We start from the raw sequence: 11,785 nt of genomic DNA, 5'->3' as shown, positions 1-11,785 counted from the left end.
GATTGTAGAACCTTTATCAGTGCAGCCATGTGGATGAGTCACGGCCAATGCTTGGCCAATGTGCTCTCTGTGAAAGCCTGAGAGAGTATCTTCTCCCCATGTGACTCTCCTTAGGCCCACTCTATGTCATCACTAAACTAACTTTTCTGTATGAAAGAGAAACCTGGTTTCTATTATCAGTTCACTTATGAGTCCCACAATATTACCTGAAACAATAAAAAATTTCCTACGTACACCCTGTGAGGAATTTACCAATAGGAGTGCAGTATTTGTTACAGCGTGTGGTTTCTTTTTTATCTGTCTCGGATTTAATGCTTGTGTAGTAATTTAGGTGCCCTTTCTCTCCCTCTGATGGAGCTCCTTGCGATTCTGAGGGCCAGTGCTGCCTTCCTGTCCATCATTCTTTCTGAGGTGATTACCTCTGTCAATTTCTGAGACTACTGAGATGAATTCTGTCATGGAGAAAAGCAGAAGAATAATTGTACAGCAAGCCACAAGGTCTCTAAAATGAACTTTCTCGTGTAGGATGTTTTTTTTTTTTTTATTTTGTATAGCAAATACTATATAAAGTTTCTGTATTTACAATAATATTTTATAGATCACCCTCTGTCATGTGTCCTTGTGTGCCTAATGAAGCAGGGACAAGCACAGCAGTCCTAGAGGAACACTGGTGTCATCCACACGAAAACCAGTTTCTGACTATCCCACTGCAGATCTCGAGAACATACTTTATCCATCCTGATTTTGTGGATGAGTTTTCCTGTCTTTTGAGATCTCTACTTCATTTATATTTTTGAAGGGACAGCCTTGTAGGGAAACCAGACTCAACTCTGATTTACCACATGTGCAGCTTAAAATTTTTTTGGTTAAATGTAGGGGGAAAAATTATATTGACAAACTTAGTTATTATTTCTACTTTTAGACTTTAGCTAGCCAAAAGTCTCCTAAGAGCTGTGTTTTATATTTTAGGAATTTTAGTTATTAATATTTTAAAATGCTTTTGAGTTCTAGTGGATTAGAGATTCATAGGTCTGTTTGTCACCCTAGGGAATGGTTTAAAATAGCTGTCTTGTGCTAATGTTGGAATGTTCCTAGAAAGTAAATGTTTTTCTTTGAATCTGAAGTCTAGAGCGTGTTTGGAAAGGATTCAAGAATTGGAGGACTTGCTTGCTAAAGAAAGAGACAACTCTCGCCGCATGCTGTCTGACAAAGAGAGAGAAATGGCTGAAATAAGGGATCTGATGCAGCAACAGCTGAGTGACTATGAACAACTTCTTGATGTGAAACTGGCCCTGGACATGGAAATCAGTGCTTATAGGAAACTCTTAGAAGGTGAAGAAGAGAGGTAAGCCCTTTAAGAGTCACCTGATCTTATTGACCATTTTTGCCCCCACTCCTTTAATTTAAGGAAAAATAAAAATTTAAATAACCAGGGCAACTCTAAATATTTTCTTTTCATCTTAAAACTAAAACAGCAAAGTATAAAGGTAGTAGTGTTTGTACTTCAACAGAAAATATTGATCAGAGAGTTTTAGTGTAAGTATTAAAATTAATCAGGATGGGCTCTTGAGATTTTAAATGTTTTGGTAATTTAATATGTTGGACAATACCAGATTTGTTGAAAGAAACTTTATACTTATGTTTCAAATCTGGTTAGCATATACATTCTTTTAAAGTGTGCTTGTAGAAAAGAGGTGGGGATATGGCTCAGGGGTGGAGCACTTGCCTGCCATGTGCAGTGCCCAGCATTTAATTCCAGCACTGCAGAAGTGAAGACAAAAGCCAGAAAGCTGATCAGTTTTAGTATTATGTGCATTGTAAGTGTAAGAGAATACAGGTATGAAAAGAGAAGTCTACTGAGTACAACAGTAGCTACATGTGGAGAAAGAGTGGAGAAGATGATTTCTCTTGAGTCCCTGGGGTTTCCACATTTATTGCTTGTGCTTACATTACTGTTCACTTGGAGAAGCCATTAATTTTTTTTTGGGGGGGGGGCGTATTTTAGTATAGAGTCTACAGGGTCTCACTGCATAGATCGGACTCGTATGATCCTCCTGTTTACAGCCTCCCAAGTGCTGAGATTACAGGTGTGCGCTACCACGCCCAGTCTCAATTGCCTATCAGTGCACCCCCTGGGGGGGTGGGGCAGCGCGGCAGGCCAGGGGATTGAACTCCTGGCCCCTGCATCTGCCTAAGCAGGCATTTTAATCCACTGAGTTATTTGGCTGGCCTATAAGAGAAACCATTCAAATTACTATGTTTTGGGCCAGAGAGATGGCTCAGTGGAATAAGCGCTTCTCTGGCAAGCGCAAGGGCCTGAGTTCAATCCCCGGTTCCACAAAAGAAAAAAAAAAAATAATAAATAAAAAAGAGAATTTAGGGGCTGGCCAAATACAAATTACTATGTTTTAAAATGAAATCTGTTGAGGTGTCATCTTAGACATCTTAAATGTCTTAGTTGTTTATCACATTTTCTACCAGATAATAATGTCTGTCTCTCTCTTTTTCTTTTGTTTTTTTTTTTTCTTTTTTCTTTTTTTGGTGGTGGTTCTTTCCCTTTTAAGCTTATTATTATTATTATTATTATTATTAATACAGTCTCGCTACACAGCTTGGACTCATAGTGATCTTCGTGTCTTAGCCTCCTAGTGCTGGGATTACAAGTGCGCCAGCCTGACTTGAGCCAGCTCGGGTCCTTGTGCTTGCCAGGCAGGCGCTTAGGCCACCGGACTATCTCCCTAGCCCCCAGATAATAATACCTTACTTTACAAATGGCCTGTACCCTTTTTAAAAATATTTAGGGCTGGGCACGTTGGCATGGGCCTGTAATCCCAGCACTCTGGAGGCTAAGGTAGGAGGATTGCTGTGCAGTCAAGGCCAGCCTGAAACCCACCAAATAAATATATAAATAAGTAAAATTAGGTAAGAAGGCCAAGCATTTGTATTTCATAAATGGAATGCTTTATTCTTCCCATCCAGGTTGAAGCTCTCTCCGAGCCCATCCTCACGAGTGACCGTGTCCCGCGCATCCTCTAGTCGCAGTGTGCGCACCACCAGAGGAAAGCGGAAGAGGGTCGACGTGGAAGAGTCAGAGGCGAGCAGTAGTGTTAGCATCTCCCATTCTGCCTCAGCCACCGGGAACGTGTGCATCGAAGAGATCGATGTTGACGGGAAGTTTATTCGCTTAAAGAATACTTCTGAACAGGTAAAATAGACTTTTTTTCTCCAGCAAGGCCCTGCAGTTTGCTGAGCTGTTAGGCAAATGTAATGCTCCTCACTTGTATTTGGATTTATTGAGTTTTCACAGAATAAGGAATTCCTTTTTCCTTTTTATTTACTTTTATGAAGTAAAGTGCCCTTGTGATTTAAGGATATTTCTTCCTTAACCCTTGCACAGAGCAGGGCTTTTTCACATTTGGTGCTTTTGTCACTCTGTCTTTCCTAGGAATTACGTATTACTCTGCTATATAGCTAGAAATATGGAAAAGTTTAGAAAGATTTTGTGAAAATGGTGACTATTCTTTCACAGAGGTTAATAAATGCTTTGTGAAAGAAAGACCTGGAAACCTGGGCTTAGATACGTTAATGGAGTATATCTAGCTAGATGATTAAATGAATGCTAGATGTGATTTGTATCAAAAGTAGTGTAGGGGGGCCTGCCCCTTAGCTCACTTGTTTAAGTGGCTGCTTCAACAAAGCAGTCAGGCTCAGGTTGCTGTGGTTTGATCCCCACAGCTCAAGCCAGCCAAACCTGCCCTGAAGGTATTCGGAGCACAAAAAAAAAAAAGAAGTAGTGTAAAACCCTCTTTGAAGTCATTTGCTTACAATAAATAATCATAGCAGAGATTTCTGAAATTTAGAGTTGGGGCTTTCCAGAACTTAAGTGGTCCATGGCTGGGGCTTGGAAAGTGTGAGATGATACTAGGAGAAAACTTGGGATGGATGTCACCTCCTATATTTAAGGTGGACTAACAATTATATTGTGAAAATCACTCCTGTTCTTACAAATATTACAGCTGTCTTGAGTATAGATAAAAAGAGTTAAGAGAAGAAGAGCAATAGCATTTCTAATACTACAGAAAAACAATAAATAAAAATAAACCTCCAATATTGCAGAGATGTTTTGACCCCAAGGCCTCTTGCTCATAACTTTAAGAGCAGGGCAGCTTCTCTCTCTCCCTCTCTCTCTCCCTCTCTTCTTCTCTCCCTCTCTCCACACTGGCCAGATACAGGACTGTCTGGACCTGACCATTAGCCTAGTTTACTCTTTCCTTGGGGTTCAACTTGGACACAAGTTAATGTGGCTGATTGTTTACTCTGCTGCACCTCTCCTCATTTGTCGGGCAGCTCTGGGGTACTGGGTGCTACAGTTGATAACTAGGTCTGACTCACTGCATAGTTTTGAACCCCGTATACTTTGAGGTAAGAGAGCTAAATGTGGGCAGAAGCACACAGATACAGGGAACAAAGGCAGATTTTGTTTGTTTCTAAGCTATTATCTCTTAAAAACTTAAAATTAGCAAATATGAGATGTTTATAATTGTGATTACAATAGCAAGATTGTAACAAATTTGAAAGACCCACCTGATTTGGCAGAGAATGCGACTTACTTGGTTTAATGCATACCCCTTTTCTTCTAGTTTTATCTTCCTTAAAGTCAAGTGCCTTACTATTAGCTGTGGCTTTTTTTGGGGGGCAGAACTGAGGGTTGAACTTAGGCCCTTGCACTTGCCAGGTAAGCGCCTGTTCTACTGAGCTAGCTCCCTGGCCTCAGCTGTGGCATTGTTGAAGCTATTATTTTGCTGAATGACGAAACTGTATTTTCTTTTTGTAGTAGGAAAATAAGAATCATAGAAAGACAGCCATGAAACTAATCTTAGTTTAAAAGCCTCACAGACTCATGTATTTCCTTAACTTTGTTTATATTTAAAAATAACCTTGTCTCTCTGAGCAGCACTGTGTGGTAGGCAAGAACAAGCGCCTTACGAAAGGCGGCAAAAAAGGAGCCAAGAAAAAGGTGGCTGATGCATTTTCTAAAAAAGACTGGTATGATGTGAAGGCGCCGGCTATGTTCAATGTAAGAAATACTGGAAAAACACTCTTCACCAGAACCCAAGGAACCAAAATTGCATCTGATGGGCTCAAAGGTCGTGTGTTTGAAGTAAGCTTTGCTGACCTGCAGAATGATTGAAGTTGCCTTTAGAAAATTCAAGCTGATTACTGAGGATGTTCAGGGCAAAAACTGCCTAACTTCCATGGCATGGACTTCACCCGGGACAAAATGTGTTCCATGGTCAAAAAATGGCAGACAATGATCGAAGCTCATGTTGATGTCAAGACTACCGATGGTTATTTGCTTCAACTGTTCTGTGTTGGCTTTACTAAAAAACGCAACAATCAGATATGGAAGATCTCTTACGTTCAGCACCAACAGGTCCGCCAGATCCGGAAGAAGATGATGGAAATTATGACCCAGGAGGTGCAGACTAATGACTTGAAGGAAGTGGTCAATAAACTGATTCCAGACAGTATTGGGAAAGACATAGAGAAAAGGCTTGCCAATCTATCTACCCTCTTCATGATGTCTTCGTCAGAAAAGTAAAAATGCTGAAGAAGCCCAAGTTTGAATTGGGAAAGCTCATGGAGCTTCGTGGTGAAGGTAGCAGCTCTGGAAAGGCTACTGAGATGAGACTGGAACTAAAGCTGAACGAGCTGATGGATATGAACCACCAGTGCAAGAGTCCGTTTAAGATCCAGACTTTTAATAGTGATAAAGTCCTATTTGTGATGGAAAAAAAAAATAAATAAAAATAACCTTGTTATATTTTGCTCTGTGAATAGGATCAACCAATGGGAGGCTGGGAGATGATCAGAAAAATTGGAGACACATCAGTCAGTTACAAATATACCTCAAGATATGTGCTGAAGGCAGGCCAGACTGTTACAGTAAGTGGGCTTAGTCATTTAATTTTATTGTTGGGAAGAACGGATAAAGCAGTTCAAAAATTTTTGGCCTGCAGAGAGGCATTTTAGAAATGGATATTAAAACATTTTCATATTAAGGCATTATCAGTGCTATCAAAGATTTTTAAAATTCTATCTTATTGAGAGTGGTGAAAGAATTAACCTTTGAGTTCTTTTTGTCTATTTCGATAGATATAAAATAGCTGTTTTTTGACTGATACTGGTACCCTGTTTTAATTCAGGAGATACTGCTTGGCTAGAAGACTGTTAGGAATTTAATACCAGCATTGGTCTTACGCAGTAAGCACTAGTGGCCTTGGGTGAACTTTAAAATTAGGAGTAATATTTTGGTTCCAGGCTCTGTCTCAGCCTTAGCTGCCTAGCTCTAGGCTTGGTGTATGATCTCCATTTTGAGCAACAGTCCCTCCATGACAGGTACCTTAACATCTGATCTTCGTAGAAGATCAAAGGTGGACATATCCAGATAATCTAGGGACTGAGGCCCAGAGGTGTTGTAGTGATTTGTCCAGTATTCAAACCTACATTCTCTGACAGCCATATGAGGCAAAGTTTCTGTGTTGAGAAAGGAAATTAATGTTTTTTGTTTGACCTGTTTCAGAAGAAATTACATTTTTCTAAAGGCTGGCCAGATAGTGCAGTGGATTAAAGGGCCTGTTTAGGCAGATGCAGGGACCAGGGTTTGATTCCTGGCATGCTGTGCTGGCCCTGCCCCTGGGGCACACTGACAGAGGGACTGAGACTGGGGGTGGTGGTATGTGCCTGTACTCCCAGCACTTGGGAGGCTGAAAAGAAGGATCACTACGCGTCTGATCTGTGTAGTGAGTGAGACCCTGTACTAAATTAAAAAAAAGAAATTACATTTTCCTTTGAACAGTGGGTAATTTTTCCCATTTCCTACTTTCTTTTCAGTCTCACACCCCTGGGGCTCTATGACACCTTTTCTGGCTGGATATTTAGCAGTTTTCATAAGAATATGCTAGGTGTGTTGTCTGGTGCCAAAGGCCTCTTCTGGTGTTGGCAGCTGAAGGACACTGTAAGGGGATCAGAAGGCTTTCACTTGAAGATGACCCATGAAACCTGTAGAGTAATAGAATGCTAAGGCTATTTTACCGAGTGGGCCCACCCATTGGTACATGGATAATCCTTGTTCTGGTTCTTCACAATGATCTCGCCTGTTCATACCATACCATTTTTGTCTCTCTCTCTCTCTCTCTCTCTCTCTCTCTCTCTCTCTCTCTCTCTCTCTCTCTCTCTTTTTTGCGGTACCAGGGATCGAACTCACGACATTGCACTTGCCAGGCAGGTGCTTATGCCACTGAGCTATACCCCCCTGGCCCTTGTCTCAATTTTGGATGGCAACAGTAAATAAATATTTTCAAGTTCATGAGTAATTCAGATGTCAGTACAGGCAGCTTCATGTCAAGACCCTGTGTGTAAGCAAGTTAATTTATCAGATGGGGAAGTTGAGGCCACCAGAACCCTGGGAGCAGTTCTTAAGATGGGACAGGGTCTTGAGACTCTTAGAAATAGAGTTCAGATTTCATCATGTTGGTGTCTTCATGTTCATATGAGACTGCTGGTTTCTGGGTAGGTTAATGCTCCTTCTTTTTTTCAGATTTGGGCTGCAAATGCTGGTGTCACAGCCAGTCCTCCCACTGACCTCATCTGGAAGAACCAGAACTCTTGGGGCACCGGTGAGGATGTGAAGGTTATATTGAAAAATTCTCAGGGAGAGGTATGGTTATTTTACAAGTATCACTACAATGTCAAACTCACCTGAAAGTTTGCTGTATGAGTATGGTTTCTTTTCAAACAAATTGATAATGTGAAATAACTGCTTAAATTAGATCAAGGCTGCTAATGAGTACATCAAAATGAGTCAAAAATACAAATTTTAGGAATAAATGTTAATCATTGAGAAAATAGGTTCATTCCAGAGGCCATTATCTCTGTATACTTTGTGTCCACTGTACATTGGCTTTGACTTCACTTCTCTGAGCTTTCTCATTTAAAAACAGCTATCGACATAAATCAGGTGGTCCTTGGGAAGTGCTTGGAGCCTGGCATTGTGTACCTGTTTAGCAAATGCTTCTGTGATTGACCTCCTTAGGAGCTCCCAGAGTGCTCTTACAGCTGTACTCTTACAGTCCTGCAGTGCAGAAGGATGTGAAGTGTACCTTTTTTCTGGTGGATGCATTTTTAACCCATTATGCTTTCAGTTCTTGTTAAAGAACCTTGCTTCCGGGGCTGGTGAGATGGCTCAGTGGTCTAAAGCACCTACTTAGAACAAGCTAAGCCAAGCAAAGCACAGGGACCTCCGGTTCAATCCCCCAGCACCACATGCCAGCCCGCCTGCCCCCTGGTGGGCTGAGCTGGCCACACACAAATAAATAAATAAATAAATAAATATTTTTTTTTTTTAAAAAGACCCTTACTTCCTTGTGTGCACATGTACAAGTCCTTAGCAATAATAGCCTTAGAAATACTGTTTCCAGTCAGCTGCTTTGAGGCTGATAAAGCTTGGCTGTTCAGAACTTAACAGTCCCTTTTCCTTTGTTGCTTTTGCCATGAGCATGTTCATGGAAATTAATTCTCTGGTTTGTGCGTCTTGTTTTCCTCTTCATTATCATACATGTTGACCTTTCCTCGCTGTGTGCTGTAAGAGAACTCAGTTGGCTTGCCATGCAGCCCTAGTGAGCGCTTTGTCCCCACATTCTTGTTTGAATTCACTCACCCAGCCTCCTGGATGGCACCAGGTGTGTACCTCAGTCCTGCAGTGCTGAAGGGTGTGGAAATGTGAGGAGGGCAGACGTGTAGGGAGCCAGACTGACCGTATTTGTAAGTGCAGGGCTACCCATTTGGGAAGTTCAGAGAATCTGTTCTATGTCAGCTGCTGTGTGGTGGCAATACAGACAGAAACAAGCCACACATGCTTTCTGTTGTTGTAGGTTGTGGGCCTTCTATTCTGGAGGAGTAGGGAAACCAGCAAGTAAGGTAAAGGGGTAAGAGAATTCCTGAAAAAATGCACTCAAAAAATAAGTTATAGTGTCTCAGAGACTCACTGAAGAGATGTCTTACATAGAGTGGTAGGGGAGTCAACTTTGAGGAGGGGATATCTGAGGCTAAACCTGGAAGGTGAGAGCCAGTAGTTGAGAGAATGGGAAAAAAGGGATTCCCAGATAGAGGGGACAGCATACAAAAAGGTCTGAGGCAGGAACAAATTCTTCATTTTGTAGGAAAGGGAGCCATGACCCCCAGAGATGGGGTGTATGAAGATCTTTCACTGCAGTGCGTGTAGGTTGTTAGTGGAATGAAAACAGGAAGAGACAAAGCAAATGAGAAAAGTAACTAGGTTGTGAGATGGCTCTCTAGGTAGTAGAAAAGTAAGCTAATTGAAGAGATATATTGAAGGTAGACTTGATAGGATACACGGATAAGGTTAATTATGAGGGGCCTTAGTGAGGCAGGATTCATTTGACCCTTTGTTTGTCTGGGCATCCTAATGGTCCTAGTGCTGAGGAAGCTGCAGGAGGAACAGGCTCAGTAGGGGAAAGTACTGAAGAGGGGAATAAGGGACTTCTGGCCATGTGAAGTTTGAGATCCCAGTAAACTGTCCAAGCAAAGATTTGTAGGGGACTGTTGGAGTAGTAAGTGGAAGCCCAAGGTAGAGGCATTTGGGGGTCCTCATCTCACATAGGTAGTATCTAAAATTTATGGTACTGACTAGAAAGAGTTTGTCAGTCTGAGGAGGGTCAAGAATTAAACCCTAGAAAATACCTTTCTAGGAATAAATTAGAGCAAAGAAGGGAAAAGGGTGTAGCCAGAGAAGTAGCAGGAAAGACAAGGAGTATGATAGTGGGTAAGCCAGCAGAGGAGTCTGGAGGGGACCGCAGCCAGCAGGTGCTCTGTCCTCATGGAGTTCCTTCTCTACCCACAGGGGGCCAGTTGCAGGCATCTCAGGGCTCAGTGTGCCAGATTGTCCTCAAAAGGGGAGCATTTTGAGGGTAGGGACCTATCCTGATCCTTTTTGACTTTTGCCTGGCACAAAACAGGTGCTCTGTTGGACTGGACCTTCACTTAAGTTCAGAGAGAAAAAGGTAAATAACAGCATGTATTATGGATTCTGAGGTGTTCGCATAAGAAGTCCTTTTCTCTGCCTGTTTTCCCCTCTTATCCTCACTATAAACCTCTGGATCAAATTGCTTTTTGTGAGGAATTTGTTTGATAAATGAGGACTGCCCAGATGAAAATGAAATGGCAACTGATTTTTTTCCCCCAACCTCAGAACAGTTTTTATTTTGGGTTGGATCTATGAATTCACCTCCAAATACCTTATAAGGTGTCAGGGTAGGATACAGATAGATGCCTCCACAAATTCACAAGCTTCAGGTAGCTGCCTCTTCCTTCTGTTCTCTGCCTCCTGTTCTCTGCTGGAACCCTGGCAAACTTCCTACCTCAAGGAAGCAGTTGGGAATCCTGCTCAGCTGTGGTGGGTGCTGCCACCCAAGTCCTGGAATTAACCGCAGCTCTTACATTATTACCGTTCCCTGATGAACTAAATTACCAGAATATGTCTTAAAACATTGTTTAGAATGATGGTTTTGGGGGCCGGGGAGATGGCTCAGTGGAATAAGCACTTGCCTGGCAAGCACAGGGACCTGAGTTCAATCCCCTGGTTCTGCAAAAAAAAAAAAAAAAAAAAGATGGTTTTGCTCAGATCCAAAAGCACTTTGGAATAGAATTATATATAGAGATTAAATAGGATTTGGGATGAAAACAACAATATATAATGTATTAATTATTGTATACATCCTACTAATCTGTTTTGAAACTGTTTCATTGCTGTTCTATCTTTGTTTCTCATTAGAATGAATAAAAAATTATAATAAAAAATAGGCTTTGGGAATCTTTGTGCATACCATGTTTTTCCTCTGCAATAGTTGTTCCAAATTATAACAATTGTGTTGGAGGATACTGGGAATGTAGCAGCAGATATGACATAGGATATGTCTTAAAGTAGTGTTACTGTAGATATTTCAATAAAACTACCTTGTCTTAGTTACTTTCAACCCTCGGCAACCAGAGTTTAAGGACCTGTTGGGGGCTGCAGAAAGCTAGGAAACTGAACAAATGCGTGAAGGTGGAAATGGGCCTCAGTGCCTAACGCAAACAAACCTCAGTACCTCAGTCCTGAGATAAACATCCTGTCTGGTTAAGGTCAGCTGTGAGTCCTAGACAACCTTGTGTCATGTGTTACAAACTTTGCAAAGGTATAAATAAAGGATCGTTTTGTTGTGGGTCTTGCCTATCAGGCAGACTACCCGCCACCTCTTGTGTATCTTTCTCATTCCTGCCCCTGTTTCTCCCCGGGTAGAACCGATCGCAGTGAGACTAATGGATCCCTCCAAGGAGAAAAGGTTTATTTTGGCTTACAGTTTGTAGAAATTTCAGTCTTACCTCTGCTGGCTCTACGGCAGGAAGCTGATGGCAAGGAGGGCAGAAGGCAGCAAACAATAGCAACCCCACTGTCCCTCCTCTCCAGGCTACAAGCCTTTCGGGCGGTGCCACTCATGCTCAAAGTGGGCTTTCCCATCACCCACACTGAGAACTATGATAAATTGATTAGTGGGCTGATCGATCCAGTACCACACACCCTAAGTCATAGTATCACACCCCAAATCCACATCCAGACAACCTGTATCTAGCCACCTCCCCAGAGCCGCAGCTGTGACCACATGAGGCTTTGGAGTGATGTCTAGATGTAAGCCATAACACACCTATAGCTTATACTTCTTTTTTT

General features: G+C 41.8%; 1 protein-coding gene across 1 annotated transcript in view; it reads left to right on the top strand.

Annotated features, from left to right (window-relative positions):
* Lmnb1 (lamin B1) overlaps positions 1-11,785 on the top strand; it is a 68,744-nt gene that overhangs the window by 44,700 nt on the left and 12,259 nt on the right. Inside the window, exons 6-9 of the mRNA XM_004631321.2 lie at positions 1,125-1,345; positions 2,980-3,205; positions 5,842-5,946; positions 7,601-7,720. Of these exons, the coding sequence (XP_004631378.1) occupies positions 1,125-1,345; positions 2,980-3,205; positions 5,842-5,946; positions 7,601-7,720 (672 nt within the window). The remainder of the gene's footprint in view (positions 1-1,124; positions 1,346-2,979; positions 3,206-5,841; positions 5,947-7,600; positions 7,721-11,785) is intronic.

This window comes from Octodon degus, unplaced genomic scaffold, assembly GCF_000260255.1.
Source record: "Octodon degus isolate 3935 unplaced genomic scaffold, OctDeg1.0 scaffold00040, whole genome shotgun sequence".
Lineage (NCBI taxonomy): Eukaryota > Metazoa > Chordata > Mammalia > Rodentia > Octodontidae > Octodon > Octodon degus.
This window is presented reverse-complemented; position numbering and strand designations above follow the sequence as displayed.